Source organism: Setaria italica, chromosome VI (genome assembly GCF_000263155.2).
Source record: "Setaria italica strain Yugu1 chromosome VI, Setaria_italica_v2.0, whole genome shotgun sequence".
Classification (NCBI taxonomy): Eukaryota; Viridiplantae; Streptophyta; class Magnoliopsida; order Poales; family Poaceae; genus Setaria; species Setaria italica.
The window spans coordinates 892520-915187 of NC_028455.1; the positions used below are offsets into that span (position 1 = coordinate 892520).

A 22668-nucleotide genomic window follows, 5' to 3' on the forward strand; every position below is an offset into this window, starting at 1 on the left:
CTCTACCTCAAGCACCTGACCATAGTGTTGATTACATCATCAGGACCTGCCTTCTCCCCATCCTACGATTATCTTTCACCGGTTTCCTTCCTTGGATACTTTTATCTTGGAGGTAAGGCACTGTTCGTTCATTCCATCGTGCCAATTAAAGATATCCATCTGGTCACTGCATTGGATCCACTAGCTCAATTTCCTTTTTCATTCTCTTCAGGTAAGTGAGCAATGCGTGGAGCATGAATCGGTTTTTGGAGGTTCCTCAGATTTGAGGCAGATACCAGAACACCGCCGCTGCTGCCTCAGGAATGTAAAGACGACAGGGTTCAGCTCAGCCAAGAGCTTGCCTTCGGTGTCCTCTAGCACTTTGTGATTAGCAATAGCAAGTGATCTTCATCACCGAATAAAGAATCAATGAAAAGCACAGCAACACGTGGTTATACGGGCGCTAGCCATCCTAGTAGACTAACGAGGCCCAAGGGAAATGATTTCCCACAGAACGTTGAAGCTTGCCTTTCACTTGGAGGATGGAAACAAAAGTTCTAAGGAAAATGAAAACAAAGAAGCCCAAACATAAATGGGCCGTGCACATCTAGAGAGAGAGATTATGAGTTAGTGGGCCGAGACCACCACAAAGAAAGCAAGCAAGCTCCCAAAATTTGGTTTTTGTTTTGTTTTTGTAATTAAAATTTGACTTTCAATGAACATCAGATGTCCTGTTTGCGACCTTCTGGAATCCTTTCCTAGAAATTATGTGGTATCTTTGTATTTTCATGAATCAGAAGTTGCGTTTCATGCATCTTTCCCACAAGTTCCAGATAATTAGTAGTGAATTGGGTCAACGATAAAATCTTTAAAACTACACGGTAAGCCCTAGAAGCCATCTAGTATATCGTTCGCTGATGTTTTGAAGTTTCAGCCAAGATAAGTTGTCTAGGATTTCTGAAATTGTTTCAAATTTAAGGTCAAACGAAAACTGTGAGACGGTGGCTGTTCAGGAATGATTGTATAACTGGTTGTTCAGTAGCTCCCGTAAGAACATCTGAAGCTGTAAACCAAATAGCAGCATGTTGAAACAAAACAAAAAAAAAATACACCACAGAATCGAAAGTAACCCCTCTTGCTCCCTCTTCCTCTGAAGTAGCGAAAGAAATGTCCAGCATTGGTTCATAATCATCTCTATCTACACACCTCAAAACATGACGTTTGGGAGCCTCTCGCTTATTGTTCTTGCTGCGATTTTTCGCTCTTTTTGGCGGAAGAACGGCAGGGGGAGGACGCCTGGTATTAAAAGACTGTAAGGGACTGCTAGTACTCGACCGACGCATTCATTTCTGCTTTGCCGGATCCTACTGTGCAGCTGCGATCGTCGACGAGGACCGGCCAGGCCACACAGGCGGTGGCGCCTGTTTGCGCGGCGGAGACGGCGGTGGCTTCTGGGCTTGAGCTGCTGCCTCGAGCTCCGAGGTCAGCATGTCGAACATGACCTGGACGTCCTTGTACCCGCAGGTCTGCACGTCCTCGTGGAGCTTCAGGATGCCGCCACTGCCTGTGTTGAGGTGAGATCTTGTCAGACGCATAGTGGCGAGGAAAACAAAATTCATGAATCAGCTATCAGTTCTGTGAAGAGGCATTATTCATGTGTTTTCTTAAATTAATCTCGGGAAAGCGAAATAAACAGAACCATCAAGAACCTCCCTTAAAAGTTCATCAGACAGATATAGCCAAACTTGTCATCTAATCAAAATGCTGGTTATTAATCTAAAAGTTGAATTCATAAGCAAATAAATTTGCTAATTTGGTACATATACGAAACTAATGCATCTTTTAGGACTGTTGCAATTATTTAAGCAAATGATTTCCTAACAAATTTGTGCTAAACGAAATAAAGAACTCTATTGAACGTGAGGCTTAGCTTGGGATTTCCATGACAAACGTCGAAGCGCAGCACCAAAAGAAAACAAAAATCAACAAGGCAAGGTGGCAAATGTAACGAGGACATCTTTGCAGAAAAAACATGTAGAAGGAGAAATATTCACTTATTGCTTTACACTTTGTTACTATTTTATAATGTAAAAGAGACAGTCCCTCCACTTCCCTTGGGCTAAACCGCCAAATGGCATCATAGGTAGGAACTTTGGACCATCCCAATCCCAAGAAAAGTTACCAGAAATTGACCTAAGCAACCCAATGGACGGCTGCGGTACAAAAAGAGAACCTCCCTAAAAAAGAATGCAAAAGCAGCATTGGCCACGTCCCAAAAGATCGGTACAAATCATATAGTGAGTGACGCCCTTTTGTTTAAGAAACTTCCTACTGATGATTCTCTGATGCACCGTTGAAAAGTGATTCTCTGATGCCATCTGCAGTTTCACTGCCAAGGCACCGTGTCCGTTTGGCCTGAGCAGCCTTTTTCCCCGCTGTGGCTGACATAGGCTCACGAATCACGATTTTGGTCCACAGGGGATGGCTCCATCCGGTTTCGATTTTCTCCTCTCTCGGCACCCAGGACGTGGATTTTGTACGAAACTTAAGGTAAAAATCTCCCAAAACCTCGCACAATTCCCGTGCTCCCAAGAAAGCAGGCTCCACTGCTCCAGTATTCAATCAAAGGCTGCATGCACAGGAAGCTACTGCTGCATCGTGAAGCTTTTCTTTTACTACTACTGCATGCAGAAGCCCATCCGGTTCTGCATTCACTCGCCGCGCTCCACCCCAGTACGCATACGTATCCAAGGCACGCGAGATATTTAAGGCCGGCACGTGGGCCGATAGCGACATCCGACGCGGGACACAGCAGCAGCAGCGGCCGGGGCCCACCGTCGGCGGCGCTAAAGGTCAATGGCGGCAGCGGGGGGCCAGCGGGCCAGGGAGAGGGAGGGGGCCGTGTCAATGTGCCACCATGTGGCGCGTGTGCGCGTGTGTGTGGTTGGGGGACGGACGCGCCCCTGGCTGCGGCCCCGCGCGCGCCTCGTGGTGAGGCCGCCGGGCCACGCAGCGCGGCGCGGCCATTCAAGTCGAGATCGTGCGGAGATTTTCGTGCGGCTGCTGCGCAACGGGATCCGGGCGAGGGGGATGGATCCAATATAAGCCGCTCCTTTTCGCTGCGCTGCCATTGCCAGCAGCGGCGGCAGCAGCCCCTTGTACCCTTCAATTCAAGCCTTCACCTTCGTGAATCTGATGACTAGCTATTCATGCTATGTGATATCCTGGAGGGAGACGTTTACCTCTGCTTGGTCGTTTCTCAGATTGTGCTAAACTTGGCATTGAGGCGCAGCCCACATGATATAGCCCGGTCGATGCAGGCTAGTTAGTATTCAAGCTGAATATTACGTGTCCTTTTTTCCCTTTTTTTTTACAAATTTGAGTGTCGATTTCATATACTACTGCATTTTTTTGAACAGAAAAAACTGGAGAAGAGAAACAGTAGAGCCGAAACCGACTTCAGTTCCGGAGTTCAGGGAGAGAACAACCAATAGAGCAGTCGAGTGCTGTGTGTAACCAGAACCGAGCCTGGTACCAGCTGAGTCGCCAAAACGAAAATTCGAGAGACGAGCATACTCTAACCCTCGTATCATGCATGTATGTTTTTGGAGATGATTTGACCATTAATTTCGTATACCCTTCCTTAACCCTTATTTCGTTGAACATGTTCTACGATTCCTCTGTAGAATCCGGAACAGAGACAAAGCGAACCCGAGTCAGCCGACGAACTCGACAACAAAATCGAGCAAGCAACCACTACGAGTCTACGACGCCCAGGAGAACGAACGAGATGTACGATCGCTTTTTCGAGTCTAATTCTCAAGGATTCCCCCCAAAACATTAACAGAGAGAGCATCCGGATGAGGGAAGGGAAGGGAAGGGGGCAGGGATGGTCACTGACCGGGCTTGCGCGCGCGGAGCCGCGCGGCGACGGCGGCCCAGGCGCGGCGCGCGCGGGGCACCACCTTCCTCCGCCACCACGCCACCATCCCGCGACGCTGGCGACGGTGCCCCTTCTTCCGCCTGCGAGGCTGCGCTGCCTGCCTCCGAGTCTCCTGGCCGCGGCGGCGTCGCCCTGCCCCGGCGGGGTGTGTGTCTGCCTGTGAAGGGGAGTCGGGGGCAGCGCGTGGTTTCAGTTGGGTTCGGCAGGCAGGCAGAGGCAGGGGGGGGTGTTTTATCCCGTGGGTTCCGGTCGGCCGGGCGCGGGGCACCGTTCGGGCTGGGTTCGGTTGGGTTGGGTTGGGGCGCTTGCGTGCTGCGACTCGCGGCCGGGTTTCTCGGAGGCACGTGGTTGGCGCCTGCCGCCGCCGCACCGGCTCATCCGGAGTTTGTTCTTCCACGGAAAACATCCGGTTTTTCTTTTCTTGCACTCTGTTACTGTTACCCCTGTACCGATTATCCGTAATCTCTTTAGCAACAACTTACTTTTCTAACCAATGGCTAACAAAATTCTCTGATGTTTTTTGTTTCTTTGTCAGCTGTTGTTTATTACTCCCTCCGTTTTAAATTGTAAGTCATTCCAAGAATCTTGAAGAGTTAAAGTATCTCAAGTTTGACCAAATTTATATGATAATATAATAACATTTATGATGTCAACTAAGTATCATTAGATTCCTTATCAATTATATTTTCATAGTATATCTAGTTGATGTCATAAATCTTTATATTTTTCTCTATAATTTTGGTCAAACTTGAGATGCTTTAAGTCTCCAAGATTCTCGGAATGACATACAATTTGGGACGAAGGGAGTACCTTTTTCGCACAATGAGTGTGCATGCTTGTGTCCATGGCTTCGACGCCTCAAGAATTGCAACTATCGATCTATGGTGTATAAGCTATCAACGCCATAATAACGTAAACATCTTATATCATGTTTAACCTCATTTTTTTCCGTCTCCAAGCAATCATATGTATCCAGATGTGAAAAAGGTTGGTTCTGAGAGCGGGTTGTGAAAAAGGTTGGTTCATATGTGAATTTATTATAGGCAAACTTCGCATGCTATAGCATCATATCTCCATGCTAAATAAGCCGTATCTAAAAATTATAAATGAGAATTAGCGTGCGGCAATATCTCATTACCATATAGTGCACGTGATGTGATCCGGCAGACTAACAACAAATAAAAGATATCCTTTGGCACAAGTCAAGCCTAAACAAAATCATTGAAACAATAAGCCACGCACCTGGCCTACCTGACAATTAGCACTAACCTCCGTTTCACAACACTAGTCAATTTTGACCACCTTTTCTTTTTCTAAGGGGTGTACCCCTTACTAAACTTTAGCAGCTAAAGTTTAGCAAAGTATAGCAACAAATTTGCCAAACACCCTTGCTAAACTTTGTTAAACTATGGTTGCTAAACTTTAACCATTTAGCAACCACTAAACTTGGGGCTGGACACCCTTTGCCCCTCATTATTGCTTATTTGGACCCCCCTCTCTCCCCCCTCGCATTAAATAAGGATAGACATGTCTCTCTACACCTCATTAAATGTTGTTTAGCCCATGGATCCAAACAGCCATGGCTAAAGTTTAGCAACTCAAGTTTAGCAAAATTTAGCTGCTAAAGTTTAGCAAACGGATCCAAACATACCCTAAATACTTGACACTACACGCTTCCCAAGATTTGTTTTCCAATTTTGCCCTTAGTATGGCCCACCTTGTCCCCCCATCAACCAAATATAAATATAAATAAAAACAAAATAAAAAACAGAGGAAAAACTCAAATAAGAAGACATATCACACACGACACTTACCAAGCATGAAAATCTAAAGTTTCTTACTGGTACTTCAAGTTTAGCATCGTGCATACTATAGGGATACGAGTTAGGCTACGCTAGCGCAAATCAAAATTTCTACCGCGTATAACCAGGAAGAACTGCCGTATAAGGATCACGGGATTACCACTCGACGCACTACTGGTGCGGAAGATGTAGATATGCGTCGATGCAGTGAAGACGATCACGTAGTCGTACGTAGTCGATCAACGTAGTCGATCACGTCCAGCAGCTCCTCAGCAGCTCGTCCACGTGCAGCAAGATCGCCTCCGGTGCCACGGCTCGTCGTCGGCTCGTCGTGGCTCGTCGACGGCTCGTCCAAGTGCTGCAGGCGCAACACCTCCAAGGTATCCACACGTGCAGGGAGAAAGCGTCGCAAGCCGGACTGCTAGATCCGCGAGTTGCAACAGGCGAGGGCGTGGGAGGCGCGGCAGGTGTGTTTCGCCAAAAGGTGTGAACCCTAGGGCGCCCCCACCCCTCTATTTATAGAGGTTCCTAACGGGCCTCTAGGTCCGAGGCCCATTAGTACTTCTAAACCTAATCCAACTCGGATTAGATCCGAATTGGGCTTCCAGCCCCTTAAGTGTGTGACCCTATGGGTTCGGATATGTATAGACATGGCCCGAGTACTCCTACTCGGCCCAATAGTCGGTAGCGGCCTCTAGCAAGACGTGCCAACTGCTATACGCACACAAAGATCATATCAGACGAACCATCACAACATAATATACATGCTATTCCCTTTGCCTCACGATATTTGGTCTAGCTTCAAGCCGACCGCTCTTTCTCGATCCTGTGATTCGGAATCCCTTTATAGGTTAACTCTTAACCGTACGTAGCATGACCATGCATTTTCGGATCCGATCACTCGAGGGGCCCAGAGATATCACTCTCAATCAGAGAGGGGCAAATCCCATCTTGATTGACCATGTCTCATAGCATGCTTCTTGACAAACCCGAAAGCTACCTTTATAACTACCCTGTTACGGCGTAGCGTTTGATAGCCCCTAAGTAGGTCGATCCACATCTAGAATACATGCGACAATCTCAGGTCTAAGGACAAAGCGTATATGTTGTTTAAAGAGAGAACTACTTCTCGTGTTGGGTCAGTCCTAGCACATGTCTCCACATGTGTCCACATTATTAGTTCAACATCTCCATGTCCATGACTTGTGAAACATAGTCATCAACTAATACATGTGCTAGTCTAATATTCATGTGTGTCCTCACATGAACTCCGACTAGGGACAACTTTAGAATAACCATACAAGTAAAGAGTTTCACATACAATTCACATAATTGCAAATCAATTCAAGTAGCCTTCAATGGATATTCAATGAACACAATATACAAATCATGGATACAAATAAAATATCATCATCTCTATGATTGCCTCTAGGGCATACCTCCAACACATACATACTTCAAGTTTATAGTTGTTGCCTCCCCTTGCTTTCATCACTTCTATCATGACAGTTTGCAATGTCACGAAGATCCGATTTGATGATACTGGCGAATACTTGTCGTATTCTCGTTGAACAACATTGACAATGGAAACTATTGTTCTTGTAGCATTCTTAAATTGAACAGACTGGATAGATGCAAAGAACCCCAAATCAAGGATATTTAAGTCCGGTGAATTTGGTGGTTGTCAAATTAACTGGATATTGAATCCATCTTGTTGAGGTGCCTCACGAAATAAAGGATCTGAAGGTTCAATGTGAGGACGAGCATTATCTTGTTGGATGTATATTGGTTCCCTAGCATCTTCAGTTGGCCATTTTGCTCGAATTGCAGGAATAACCTTCTGTATGATAAAAGCATGCATCACATCTTCTTGAGTAGTTCGTTGAATGAAGGGCTATCATTTCGTTTGTTTGGTCCTTTCTTGCTTGAGTTTGACATTGCTGCAACGGTATTGTCTGGTTTGCATTTGCGATTCTAATTGCCCGAGTAGTTGTTTCGGTGATCGACATTGTGGTTTTTGTCTTGTTCTTGGTTGTTACCTTGGTTGTTGTTGTCACGCCCGCGATTGCGGTATGAGTTGAACCTTTCGCGTTCCTTATCTTCTTCATCTGCCCATGACTGAGCCATAATTTTGAGTTCTTTGATATCAGCTGGACGGCGTCTGCCAAAGTCTTGGAACATGCATTGGACCCAGAGGCTGTTTTGAAAGCATTCTATCATGTCTGCCTCTGAGATGTCGACAATTGTAGACTTTTTATCAAAAAAGCAGCGTAGGTAGCTGCATAGGGATTCATCCTTTTGTTGCTTAACCTGAGACAAGTCAATTCTATTGCTAGGGCGCTGCATAGCTCCCGCGTAATTGCTTGTAAAAGCTTTCTTTAGATCAGACCAATGAGTCTATGGAGTTAGTCTTCAAAGATTCAAGCCACGTTAGTGGCGCGGGTTCCATGCATACGGGGAAGTGGATGACCTGTGTATCATCGCTTCCGCCTGCAGCTTGTACTGCTAGTGAGTAGATGCGGAGCCACTGAACTGGGTCTTGTTTGCCATCATACTTGGTGATGCCCATTGGTTTGAATTTCTCTGGTAGAGTAGTCTTCATGTTGATTATATCTCGAGCATCACGGTTGTGGTTTAGTCTTTCCCTAAGATTGTTGATATGCGAGGGTTCTGGATTAGCTCTGCGGTGACGTGGGCCTTCCGCGGAGGCTGTACGACTACCTTCGGCTGCATCTCTGTTTTGTTTTGGAGCTTCTCGTGTGTCTATGCTTTGCCTTGGGCCTTCGAGTATGCCCCTATGTTGTCTTGGTTCTTCGACTATGTCCCGGCTTCTCCTTGAGCCCTCAATAGCACCCCCATGTTGTCTTGCTTCTTCACGTTGCTGGTTTGAGTATCTTGCATGGTCTCTGCTGCCATCATGGTGATTGCGAGGTAAGGATGGGATTGGTGCTTCCTTGTCGAGGAGCCTGTACGCGCTCTCTACCAAGTGCGATATCAGTTCGTTGAACTTATCTTGGGGCATAATTGTTGTCAGAAGATCGATTGAAGTGATAGCTGCAAGTGGAGTGTTATGTTCCCGTGATTGAACTGCTTCAAATGCTCTGTCGAGGTTTCTTATGGGGAGTCTTGCAAGTAGTCGACGACGATCTGCTCTCTAAGCGTTTCTTGCCCTTTTTTGAGTTCTCTGGTCGCTCGTTTCATCTTCTGGGATGTTAGCCGATAATTCATCTTGGGAGACTTCTTCAACATGGCGTTCCTAACAAAGAGTCCTCTGGTGTTGGTCGCTGGTTCCTATTCCATCGGTCGGCGAAACAACAACAAAAAGTTTCCTATCCGGTGAGTAGCTTCCATAGCTTTATGTCTTCACGGATTGGTGAAAGCGGAGTACCCTCTTGATAAGGGAGGATATCCAAGTGTGCGACAAGACGTGACTCGTTATCCTAGGCAAGGAAGGATGGCTTCATACCTGGCTAGTAGACGAATCTGCCTTGTGGTGTTGATGTGATTACCAGGCCCTGTTGCGGACCTGACAAGGGGAGTTCTTCAAGAGAGTTCGAGTCGTAGTCGTGGTTCTCAATTGACTCCAGACCAGATTGGACTTTGGATAGAGCTTTTTTATGAACCATGACCGTGTTTCGAAGTCCAAATGGGAGTTGGCTTGGAGTTATATCCAGTCCGTACAATGGTTGAATTGCCAGCTTGCGAGGGCTAGTCCGAGTTGTGGATGAGTCCGAGTTGTAGTCGAACTCGGTGTTGTTTAGATCGAAAAATTTGAATTTCCTGATGGAATCCTCTGCCTCATGTAGATGAAAGTTTTCGCCGGGATGCTTCTTCTCCTGTTCTTCGACGATGTAGTATTGGAAACTGCAGCGCCGTCAGCGATGCAGAACCAGGAGCCAAAGACGATGGTTGCGATCGCTTTGAACGCGAACGCAGGCTTGATGATGACTAGAGCCATCGACCTCGCGCGGAGAATTTTGACTACTTCCCCCACCTAGCGCGCCAGCTGTCGGTGTTTTAACCCGTCAACCTATCAAGGGAGTAACCGAGATAGTGTTTTGGTTGGTGGATGTCGCCAAAATCAAGGAGTCGATGATGACGCAGGAACACGATTTAGATAGGTTCGAACCGCTAGATCGCGTAATACCCTACGTCCTGTGTGTTGTATGCTTGTATTCGATTGAACCTGTTTCGAGGGGGTCCTTACCCGCCCTTATATATCGGGGGAGCAAGGTTACAGGGTAGTCTTTTGTACGAGAGTACTAGTCGGATGCAACTAGAGAGTCCTATTCTAGCTCGGCAGAGTAGTCCTACTGCATTCCAACTAGTTCTTCAGGAGTCCATGTAGTCTACGTTCCCTGTGTAGTATTCTTCATATCCTGATACGTGACCGAGTACGTCCTTTGTGTGAGTCCGTACAGGGCTCCTCGTGGGCCCGGGGATGTATGGCCAACAGGAGGTGAGGAAGAGGAAGATCTGACTTGTGGGCTCCACATGCCAAATCCACGTCAACATCCAATCAGCATGCCACATGGGTGGATTAACCTTGATTATGCAGATTTGGACCTCATGTGAACTAATTATCAAGTTCGGGGACTCTAATGTGCATTTTAGGAGTTGAGAGACCTAGATGACACCCCCTGCCAAGTTCGTGGACTGGCCATGCATTTTACTCATCTAGAAAAGTCAAAATGATCTATAATTTGGGCGGAGGGAGTATTGATTTTTCACAATATTTGTAATTCCCGAACCCCGGTTAACTCAAATTAATTAGCAGTTTCCTCCAACAAAAACTATTAACTACTTCTACCATTCCAAATTGTAGGTCGTTTTGACTTTTCTAGGTTCATAGATATTATTATGCACCTAGATATTTTGGAACCGATGGAGTAGTGATTTTATCACCTCATTGACATGACTTGGTAAAATAAACCTACAAGTAAAATGCACATGGCCACATAGGTCAAAAAGAATGGAAAGTATTTTATCTTAATATCTTTGACTTTATCATCCTCGATGATAAGAAAAGTACTAATATCAATATTAAGAAACTGCCATATATTTTGTGGCAGCCCGTCAAATGAGGCTTCTTCTTAGTTCAAAGCTCATGTGCAGGAAAAAAAAAGAGAGAGTAAATTTGGCCGTTGGGACCATGCCCATCAAAGAAGATTGTGCCTTAATCGCCATATATTTTCGAAACGGAGCTTCATTGATCATCTCATCAGACTGAAACTGGACTGAAGGTGAAAACAAACGAGGATGAGGCTGGGACTGATCGACGGCGACGGCCCACAGGTCCCCATGCGGGCTCCTCCGGTCGGGCCACGGAGCCGTTGTCGTTGACCGCCGACGGGGCCACCCCAGCCATCCGTCGCGCACACGTGGCGCCGGATGCAGCGCTGTAGGCCCGCAGGCTACCTTGGCCTAGGCGCCTAGCTACCGGCCTACTGCCCCTAGAACGACTGGGAGCCTGGAGCTCTGCACGGTGCACGCAGCCCGGGTTGGCAGTTATCTCCTCTGCCATGTGCAGTTACCCTGCTTCGGAGACCGCGCCGGCGCCACCAATGGCGACGGAGATTATCTCGTGTCAGAATCTCCGGTTCCGGTATTTCGGTTGGCGACGCCGGTCCGGTGAGGGTGTGGTTTGACTCGCCCATCGTTGAACGTGCTCGGCTGCTAGTCTGCTATACACGGCTCCATGCCACGATAAAAAAAAGGGTGTTTGGAACCCCTCAAATTATACTAATTAGGGATATTAAATATAGATTAATTACAAAACAAATTGTAAGGATTAATTTACGAGACAAATCTATTAAACCTAATTACTTCAAGATTTGACAATGTAGATTAATATAGATGATTAATGTAGATTGGATTAGCAATTTGGTTCCGCAACACACACGAGCAGCCGAGCATGCAAAAGCTAGGTAGCCGTATCCGTTGGTGTGGACTGTGGAGCTATTTTGTACAGTGCTAAACGCTGAGACGCTTGTAGTTGTTTCGTCCGTGTTGAGATCTATCAAACCCACCAAAATGTTTGTAACAACATAGGGTACTGTACGTGTGTATATACTGTAGAAAAAAATATATGTGCATATAAGCATCTACTTCTGTATTTTGTTGTTTAAAAAGAATCGAAGGAGCAAATTCATACCTTCGTAGGTTCGTAGATAAGTTGGTTAACTTTCTTCTGGTTTGAATTCTAAACTCAGTGCATGTACTTATATTTTTATGGATTTTATCCCACAAATTAGTGATGTTATTCTTTTAGTGGTGGTAGGCAAATATGCACATAAATAAGGATGGCGAGACGTAACATAATATTATTGACAACAAGGTGTTTATTGTGACCTTATTAATCTCAATATATACCGTTCTCTCGAAGGCACTCACAATCATAGAGATAGAGTAAGCGTGTTCTGATGCATTCATGGAGAGCATTTGTTTTGTATGTGTGCGTGTATTTGAATGCATGCACTTGTGTTCCGAATTTTTGTTTGGATGAAGTATGTAACTTGTTCTTGTCAAATGAAATCTCACATTTCATATAGAAAAAGTTATCGCTTTGGTATGGTCTATGATATCTCTATAAAAAATATACCATTTTAATATAAAACAATATATACTACGAAATTATTTTTTGATGCGCTATGCGCTAGTCTTCCACTCTTTCATTCCTTCCATGTTTCCACCGACACGGAATCATGGAAGCGATGGGTCCCATGCCACTTTCGGAGACGCCTAGCTAGGATGATGCTGTTGCTAGGCCGATCAAGATAAGAAACACACAACGAAGTGTGGAAGTGGGATCGACCCGTGAGTGCAAATAGCAAGTGTGTGCAACAATTAGCAGCAAAAGCAAGTGTGTGCAGCCCTTTACCCAATTTCCCCTCAAAAGCCACGAGAACATTATTTCTGTCCACTGGGTGGAGATGCATGCATTACAAGGAATTCAAAGCAAGGGAAATGGCACACTTTGTTACATTACATCCAGATCCGGCCCCACTTTGTGATGCACAAATGTCCACGTACTCGTGATAAGGATGCATGTTAGCGTCGCCTTTCCAATTAAGATTAGATTTTGTAGACTTAACGAGGAAGTCATTGACACTTTAACACAAGTAGATCGATGGCTGTCAAAAAAATGAAGTGTCTGTCTTCAAGCTTCAACTCAGGTCTCGAGATGCCACTTAGGTCTAGGCCCAGTTTGAGGGAAGCAACGGACGTGCGGGTTCTAATTTTTTTTTTGGATTTAGGTCCCATACGGAACACCAGCATTTCACATGGATACTACGAAAAATGCACATGAATCAATTCAATTGTTGCAGGATTTTGAAGATATCTTCTCTTAATTTGTACTTAATCCCTATAAACACCTCTAAAAGTTTGAGCTGATGGATATTGATGAACTCATCGCATGCGCATTATTGATTGATGAGCATGTCATCTACCAATAAAAATTAATTAGTCATAAATATAAGTAACTGTGCTGAATTAAATCTTCAACTTGAGTGATTAAGGTTCCACACTAAGTAATCTAATTAACTGGTTGAATTACTATCAGTTGGCTGGATTATAAATATTGCCACAAATTTAGTTTCTATTTGATATTGTGTAGGTTCGAGAGATAAATTGATTTTTTTTGGCTCACTTATAGTAATTGTGGTCTGGACCTTTCAGTTTGTTATGGATGTTACAAGAGCTTTGGCTTCACAAGTGGAAAAATGTTCCCTTCTCGAATTTATAAAAATATGACATTCAATTCATCAAGTAGTAAAATTTTAACTCGAATTTGAGGCTTAGTCTGAATAATGAAAAAAAATCTAATTTTATTAATGTCTTTTGTAAGACAAGACATATATTACAACAGAGGTCCGCAACCCATGGTGGTTAGGTACAACACAAGTTGCCAATATAGCTGATTGAGCATGGAGGCAAGACGTGCCATCGGCTACAAACACGATGATGGCTCAATGCGCTAATGTCATACTGTCCTTTGTTTTTGAAATTCGTACATTTAAATTATTTAAGACAACTTTGAATTGAACACAAATTAACCCTGCCTCATATAAGCATCTTACAATAATATTCTTTTTTCAACCTTCAGGGGACAAATGTCAGTGTTAGGGGAAACGGGTTGGACCGTTGATGCCTAAAAAAATTCCTTTTTCACTTTATTATATACAAGAATATTAGTTTCATTTTTTTGGGGGAAGAGTATGCATTTTTTATAAGAGAAAAATGTTTTTGGTTGATAGATGGGTCCAGAGCAAAACCGATGCTAATTCCAGCCCAGAATTGTCTAGTCTAGGCCCAACAAGCACAACAGGCCTAATGGACCGTTCAACACTTCAAGTCCTCAACTCATCATCATACATATTCCAGAGCACGCCACTCCTCAGCAAAGCCCAACCCAATACACCCTCCCGTCCTCCCGTTTCCGAAAATAATTCTCCTCAAAATTCAAGCACCAACCTCTCCTCTCATCTCCCGTCCTCCGTGCCGCCGGCCACCCACTCGCCCCCCATGGATCACGCCGCCGAGCACCTCGACCCCACCGCGCCGGCGCCCGCGTCCGCCTCCTCTTCCGCTGCCGTCGCCGAGGTTAACGCGTGGCTGGCCTCCCTTGCCGCGGAGGCCGGGTCCGGGGGCGCAGCGGTAGGGCGAGGCGGCGCCGGCGGCGGGGCGGCCGCGGAGCTGTCGCTGGGGCCCGACCCCACGCCGCGCGGGGTGGCCTACCTCCGGGCTCTGGCCGCAGCGTCGCAGGCTCGGTCGCAGGCCGCCGGGATCGCGGCCGCAGGGCTGCGCGCGCAGGCCTTGGAGTACCGCGCCGAGGCGGCGCGCCTGCGGGAGGCGCTCGAGCGGGCGGGGCTCGCGAGGGACGCGCTCCCGCCACCCGCAGCAGCGGCGGCGCGCGCCGTCGCCGCCGTCGGCAACCTCCTCGCCATCCGTGACACCGAGATGAGCAGGTGACTCGTTGTGCTAGGGTTCTGAGTACCGAATTATCTGAGGGACATAGCTCTTCTTTTCTCTCATGGACCCAATAAGCGAGAGATCTGTACTTCTGATGGGGACACTCGTTCAGACTTCAGGGTTTGGGATATTATCACACACACATTGTATGAATCGATGAATCTTCCGTTTCAGTTAATCCTGGGGGTTGAATCCAAAATAAGCTGATGCTAAAATAACACTTCCTGCAACTTGAAGCAAAATCTAGATAAGCAAACCTGTAAAATTCTATCCTCTGTTGTATATACTAGAAATTTCTGAGTGTAACACCTTATGTATGTATTGAATCTGATTTGTAACTTTTTCATCAACTTATTGGAGAAAAACTGTCATCAACTCTGAGGAAGCTGGTGAATAGATATCAGTGACGTTTTGGTCTTTGGGTGCTGTAAGAACTATTACGATTATTCTTTTTTTTGCCTTTTTTTTTGGCCTAGTTTCTAAAATTTTGGTCATGCAGCTTTGTGGTGGCGAGTGCAGACTTGTCGCTGAGGCGAGCAGAGGTGGAGGAGAAGAGAGACAAAGTGCATAAGGAGTCAAAGGCACTACTTGATTACACACGGAAGGCCATAAACAAGCTTACTGAGCTGAAGAAGTGAGTGGAAAACTGTTCATTCCATAGTTGACTCAAGGAGTGTCTACTAATCATTGTCACCTGCATTTCTGTGTCAAACTTGTGCTTTTTCTAGGATGCTTGAGAAATTTAAAAATGATGTGGAGAAGCAACAAGCAGAGCAAATGACAGATTGGCAGACAAAGCTTGTAATGATGGACTCCAAGGAACGCCAGTATATCCTCCAAGTCTCAAATTATAAGGTGACTAGCATTTTGTATGATTCATATATGCTGTTGGCTTCTGCTTGTGCTTCCAGTTATTGATTTTGGCCTGCTAGGTGTGGATGACAATCCCTAAACACTTGTGCTGATACTTTTCATTGCTAAGGAAACCTATACCTTTTTGCTTGAAACTATCAAATTATTGCAAGAATCCTGTAAGCTATCAATTCCATGTATTAGTTTTTTCTTCAGGGAAATTCCATGTATTAGTTAATTAGGTACGGTAATACTAAGATACTGTTGTTGAACGGAATGTTGCAACATCCAAATTATCCCAGTCAGGCTATTTCTGGACTTGAAGAAGATCTTGATAGACTTACCTTACCTCAGCTGTTATTCCTATGCTGTTATGCAATTACGTTGTATGTAGCCAGCCTTTTTGATTGAACTTTGTGTTTCAGCAAGTGGCCTATTCAAATCTGTTCTGGATTTATTTCCTTAGTAGGTTGGAATCTCTCATAAGTTTTCAGGGGACATGTCTTTATAAAGGTAGGCTGAAGCACTATGTAGCCGATTGCTTCGTAACACCTGGTTCTATGAGCAATTGAGCACACCCCTCCAATATATGCTAAGCTACCTTCAGTCTTTCCATGTAGAGATGAGAGTATAGAGATTTATATCTTTTCTGGATTGTTGGACATGTGAACAAATATGATGCGTATCATGTGAAGCTTTGAACTAATGATGCGCATTTGTTTTTGCCCATTACCTGTTTTCATTACTGTGATGGATAGCTAGCGATGAACATAGGTGTATGATCATGGATTGAATAATCCATCATCAAGGTCTGATATTTTACTGGTGTGGTATTCTTTTTTCATCCTTACCATGTGGTTTAAGATATGTAGAGCTATTTTCCCCTTTGCAGGCCAAGTTTATGTGCTGTTTGATTACAGTGACACACTGTTGTCTGATTAGGAAGTCTATTTCGATGCCTTTTAAGCTTGTCTTCTTATCTTTATCAGGCAATGCTTAACCGAGTGGGTTACACGCCGGAGATCAATCATGGTGTGTTGATGGAAATGGCTGAGCATAAGAAGGATCTCGAGAGGAAGACAAAACCCATAGCCGACACATTAAGAAGTTACCAGGATTTACCTCCAGTATGCCTTTTACCTTTTGTTTTCTTCTTTTTTTTTGGTGATGGAGTACATTGCTAATTCTTGGGTATGTTTGCAATTTTCATCAGGATAAAGCTCTAGCTGCACTAGCTATAGAGGACAAAAAGAGGCAGTATGCAGCTGCCGAGAAGTACCTAGAAGATGTGTTGCAATCTGCTCTAACCACAACTGGCCTATAATGTGCATAGTTTTGTTTGGTGTATCTTTCATGTTGGCATTGATTGAAAGCGTAATGGTAAATTAACTTTCTTGTAAGTTGTAACTTGGTTGTATAATCGTGTAATATCCTTTGCTTTCCTAACTAGACAAATTTCACCATAGAAATTAATTTCTGTTGCAGTTATGATCTCATCGACAAAAGACACTCTCCAGACAGCTTGGCCTGTTGTGTGTGTGGTTGTGTTAATTTGAATTTGATTTTGGATAGTGTCTTATGATAGCGAACATTTTCTGACGGTTCTATTCAATGCCGTTTAGCAGTGGCTAACACTATAGTCAGATTGATTTTAGGGAAAATTAGTTCTATAGCACCGAAAGAATAGCATTTCTGGAAAATGCTACCAAAAGATCTCAGCCACGAGAAATACCATAAAAAACGGTCCGTTACCTTAAATTAGCATTCTGTCACGTTTTCCGTTAACCCGTCCATCCCGTCTTAAATTAGCATTCTGTCACGTTTTCCGTTAACCTATCCATCCCGTCCGAACGACATGCGTGGGTCTGTTTGCTTCAGCTTATAAGCCGACTGAAAAGTTGAAACGACTGATTTGTTGTAAGAGAAAAACACTATTTGATGGCTGATAAGTTGGCTAAATAAGCTGAAGCGAACAGCTCCAGTCCGCTCTTTCGAAAGACATGCGGCGGCAGCATGGTCCCAACGACTTGAACCGCGTTGAAGCCACGCCAGAGGGCCCACGTCGCCGCGCCGTGCGCCTGACTGGTTTTGCCACCACCACATGCGTCGAGGAGGACGCCGCGGCCGCGTCCGTAGCTGTGCACGCGACGGCCAGTTTGTGGCGCTTGTGGCCAACGTCGCCGGCTCTGCGACGACGGCGGAAAGGAGGATGCCGCAACGATGGCGAGTGCCTGCTGATGCTGCGGCGGTGTGGAGCTCACGCGACTGTGTCGGGTGCCGTTGCTGCACCCGGCTGTGGAGGAGATGAAGCTGTGGCGGAGGCGCTGGCCTCGGCGGACGTGGAGGAGACGTACCTCGCCAAGGTCGCAAGGAAGGAGAGGCGGCTGCCTGGACGCGGGCAGGTTTGCCTGCTGAGCTCCTTGAGTGCTGCGGCAGCGGAAGGAGGCAGCAGCTGTAGAAGTTGAAGATAGAGTACTGAAAAAAGATGCCGCGTTAGAATTACAGTGGGAACTTGTCCCTAGTGTAGCAGATGAGCAAGCACACGAGTGCATTTGATGAACCTCGACGGCTGGACGCGGCAAGCAAATTAAATCAATGTGGAGAATGAGAGGTGAGGTGAGAATTGTTCCTCTGCCGTTTGATTGTGCCTCCGCTCGCATCGAGCTTTCGTGCTCCGCATGACCGTGCTATAGAGGCCCTCTTCCGAGCTCCGCAGCGCCGCTGCTGCACCAAGTTGCCGAAACTCGACGAGGCACGCTGCCGCTCGGCTCGGCCTGGCCTGCTGACTCGTCGAGATTGCGCCACTACCTGGATTCGCCCCTCGCCTGGGCTATGTTGATCTATGGCCGGACTCCACCCTTCGCAGATCCACTTTCGTTGGACTTAAGGAAGAAGAACGGAAGGGTACATGAGCTCCGGCCTCAGCAATTGGAAAGAAGGCGAGGAGCTGGTAGGAGTTGACACCGTTACCTAAAATCGTGACGGATTACTCTTTCGATGGTATTTTACGTGACGGATGTCTTTCGGTGGTATTTTCTAGAAAGGCTATTCTTTTGATGCTATAGAACTAATTTTCCCTTGATTTTATCTAACAAGAAGAGAGGATAAACGGGCATGTTTGGAATGCAAGGTGATACCAGGGGAATGTGTTGTTTCTCAACATAAGCTTGTAGTGGTGGACTTTCGTTTTCATATGCATGCAGGGATAAACAAGCTAAGATTGGAAGAATAAAGTGGTGGAAACTAAAAGAGGAGACGTCAGAGGCCTTCAAGGAAAGGGTAATCAAAAGGATCCTTGGAAGGAAGGAGAGGACGCAAACAATATGTGGGAGAAGATGGCAAACTGCATTCGGAAGGTGACCTCGAAGGTGCTTGGAGTGACCAAGTGGGTAGAGGTGTAGATAAAGATACTTGATGGTGGAATGAGAAAGTCCAAAGGACTATTAAGGAGAAGAAAGAATGCTATAGGCGCTTGTTCCATGACAGAGTGTGGATAACATAGAGAAGTACAAGGAGACAAAGAAGATCGCAAAGCGAGCTGTAAGTATGGTAAAGGGTAGAACGTATGAGGATCTTTACCAACGATTATGTACGAAGGAAGGAGAGAGGGACATCTATAGGATGGCTAAGGTTCATGAGAGAAAAACGAGGGACTTCAACCAAGTTAAGTACATTAAGGATGAAATGAAGAACATCTTGGTAAAGGAGGATGGGATCAAACATAGATGGCAAGAGTGTTTTGATAAATTGTTCAATGGTGAGAATGAGAACACAACCTTGCAGTTGGATAACTCTTTTGATAACACCAACAGGCACTTTGTGCGGAAGATCCAAGAATCTGAGGTCAGAGAGGCGTTGAAAAGGATGAAAAGTGGTAAGGCGACGGGCCTAGATGGTATCCCAATTAAGGTGTGGAGATGCCTATAGCCATAGTATGGCTAACCAAGTTGTTCAACCATATTTTTCGGTCGAACAAGATGTTGGAAGAGTGGAGGAAAAGTATACTGGTACCAATATACAAGAATAAGTAATTACCAAGAAATTAAGTTGATGAGCCATACTATGAAGCTATGGGAGAGAGTTATCGAGCATCGTTTGAGAAGGATAATACGGGTCTCTATGAACCAATTTGGTTTCATGCCTGGAAGGTCAACCATGGAAGCTATTTTCTTAATAAGACAAGTTATGGAGCAATATAGGGAGAATAAGAAGGACCTATACATAGTTTTCATTGACTTGAAGAAGGCGTATGACAAAATACCAAGGAATATTATGTGTGGGCTCTAGACAAATATAAAGTCCCAACGAAGTACGTTTGACTTATTAAGTACATGTACAACAATGTTGTAACTAGAGTCTGAACAAGTGATGGCGACACAGATGACTTTACAATTAGAATATGACTGCATCAAGGACCTGCTTTTGAGCCCTTATCTATTTTCTTTGGTGATGGATGAGGTAACAAGGGACATTTAAGGGGATATATCTTGGTTTATGCTCTTCGTGGATAATGTAATACTAGTTGACGAAAGTCGAGCATGAGTAAATAGGAAATAAGAGTTGTGGCGGGAGACCCTAGAGTCAAAAGGTTTTAGTCTCAGCAGAACTAAAACTGAATATATGAGATGTGACTTTAGCACTACTGCATATGAGGAGGGAGACGTTAGTTTGGAAAGCCAAGTAGTGCCTAGGAAGGATACATTTCGATATTTGGGATGAATGCAATAACGAGATGTGAATATTGATGAGGATGTTAGTTATAGAATTAAAGCGGGGTGGATGAAGTGGCGCCAAGTATCATGAAATTTATATGACAAGAGGGTACCATTGAAGCTAAAAGACAAGTTTTATAGGATAATGATTAGACATGCAATGCTGTATGGTGCAGCAAAGCTTGCAGCATTTTCTAATACCCTATGCTTTATTTATATCTGGATCACAGGAGATAAGGCCAGTAGTGACCGTAGAACTTGGCCTTAGTGGCCATAAAACACCAGGCATGATTGCACGAACGCTTGTACTCCTAACTCCCTAATAGACCTGATCACCTGAGCATAAGTGAAAGATTTGGTTAACTCTAACAGACTTTGACTCTGTCTAACACTACAGATACTTGACACTGACACAACTAGCACAACTAGGATTTCACTAACATTATGATAAAACTCTCTTTATTTTGGATATTTTCTGCAACAATACGCCGTCTACATTGGGAAATATTACTGTATGGTTTTTAAGCCAATTTTTTTTTAACACGCAGGAGAGCTACGTATCAATTTATTAAGAAGGTGAAAGGGTATATAATCCGAACAAAACTTACACAGTTTTTTTAACAAAAACTATTACACCTCCTTTTTCTAGCCGGTCCTGACCCAAAACTGAACCGAAAAAAACACCTAAAAAATCGAGCTGTGGTACGAGGGTGATGAGATGCGAAATTCCTCAAGCCCCAGCCATACCCACAAGTGCATTTCATTTTTTATGTAAGACAGAACTGCATTCACATCAGGCCGCACTATTTTCATTTTCTTTTTGCAATTAATTGCTACAAATCTAACTCACTGTATGATGTTCTGCTCTTCATTCTACCATTTTCAGCTTAATTTGTTTGATCTATGCACAACATATGAGCATCCATGATTTATTTCCTGCCCCCTCCCCAACCATGAAATGCAATGAACAATACCATTTGGTATGACAATCATAGTCTTAAAGAATCGACTACAGCCTGCAATACTCCTCTCACCCTTTCTATATGCTTGTTGAATAATTTCTACTGTGATGCACATTCTGGGGGGTATCCATTAGGAAACCTCCTTGAGTCGGTGCAGTAGTCGTATATCTTGTTTTTATCATCCACATCCTTCAGTTTCTGATTCCCCTCCTCATCCAACTCCTGGTTGAACCAACTGCTATCACCAGAACCCTGGCCGCAAATCCAGGCTCTGTTGTATGGAACACAAGCGTTGGCGGTGTAGTTCCGGAAGAATGCTGTGAACGGTGCCTGGGACCAGTCAGCTTTGATGCGTCCACCCTGTGTTGCCCATTCATCAGCATTCCAGATGCTGGCATACATCCTCATAGGCTGAAAGAGTGGGAAGGGAGTATCATCCCTCATCTGATTCTTCATCCGCCGGATTGGTTTGCCATTGACAAGTATTCTGTATCATTGTATTCGAACAACAGACAAATCGATTAGGCCTTACACTTACAAATAGTTAGACTGAACACAGCCTCTTATTTTGAAGTAGCAAGGCATTCTTAGAATTGCTTACCAAATCGCAAAATTGGCAAAATGATGGTATGGGAACTAACAATTTTAGCAAGATAAGGGGGAACTTACAAGATGATGTGCGGGTTCCAGATGATGGAGTAAGTATTGAAGTCTTCAGTGGGATCAAACCAAAGACGGTACTGCTTTTCTCGGCCACCTTTTCCTTTGGCATAGATGTTGGTGTGCAGGGTGTATGGTTCACCAGTGGTGTTCCCTAAGAACTCAAGGTCGATCTCATCATGGTACTGCCATGGCCCCTCTGTTACCATCTATTGTTGGATCAAGGAAAAAATGTTTAGGCTAAGGATTCATATGTAACCTGAATGATGATCTTTACTTTTTCTTGTTTACTTACATATATTGTGGTGACAGTGCCAGCAGATTCCTTGGGGACAAGCTTGATGTCAATGTCGAACCTCCCAAAGAGGTACTGGCTCTTTGAGCGGAACGCCGAAGTCGTCCATCGGTCAAGGGTCAGTGACATGATTTGGTGGCCAGCGCTATCGTAGAGCACCTGCGTATTGCCCCACATCATTTCAATGCTGTCGGTCATGTCGCTGATTGCTGGGGAGATGGTTAGGATGAAATACAAGGCCGCTAGGATCCTAGCCCGCCTCATGGCTTCTGGTGGTATTTAGGGAGTGGAGACACTGTGAATATGATGTGTTGAAACAATGTCTTTATATAGACTTTGTGAAAGGAGACCAGTACGTGTGTATTCTGAACAAGATCTAACTTAGTATGGGCTTAGATTCTTGGGATGCCAAAATAAACAGGACATCATTGGCTGGCTTCTGAAGTAATGAGCTTAAAAATTGATTAAAGTACTGGGAATCAAAGCTTGA

At 44.9% G+C, this 22668-nt stretch overlaps 3 protein-coding genes across 3 annotated transcripts; 1 reads left to right on the plus strand and 2 right to left on the minus strand.

Moving 5' to 3' along the window:
• Window positions 1–985: 985 nt before the first annotated feature.
• Window positions 986–4118, minus strand: LOC101779908. The gene is made up of 2 exons (XM_004972432.2): window positions 3881–4118; window positions 986–1543 (listed from the first exon to the last, which is right to left on the minus strand). Exons 1-2 carry the CDS (start codon window positions 3966–3968, stop codon window positions 1344–1346), a joined length of 288 nt encoding a protein of 95 aa, XP_004972489.1. The 5' UTR covers window positions 3969–4118; the 3' UTR covers window positions 986–1343.
• Window positions 4119–14144: 10026 nt separating this feature from the next.
• On the plus strand, window positions 14145–17120 carry LOC101780321 (AUGMIN subunit 1). The gene is made up of 5 exons (XM_004972433.2): window positions 14145–14693; window positions 15197–15331; window positions 15426–15552; window positions 16539–16676; window positions 16763–17120. Exons 1-5 carry the CDS (start codon window positions 14251–14253, stop codon window positions 16871–16873), a joined length of 954 nt encoding a protein of 317 aa, XP_004972490.1. The 5' UTR covers window positions 14145–14250; the 3' UTR covers window positions 16874–17120.
• Window positions 17121–21121: 4001 nt separating this feature from the next.
• LOC101785428 (probable xyloglucan endotransglucosylase/hydrolase protein 25) lies at window positions 21122–22450 on the minus strand. Its single transcript, XM_004974248.4, has 3 exons — window positions 22179–22450; window positions 21893–22092; window positions 21122–21710 (listed from the first exon to the last, which is right to left on the minus strand). The coding sequence occupies exons 1-3, from the start codon at window positions 22440–22442 to the stop codon at window positions 21323–21325; spliced, it is 852 nt and encodes a 283-aa protein (XP_004974305.3). The 5' UTR covers window positions 22443–22450; the 3' UTR covers window positions 21122–21322.
• Between the last annotated feature and the right edge of the window lie 218 nt (window positions 22451–22668).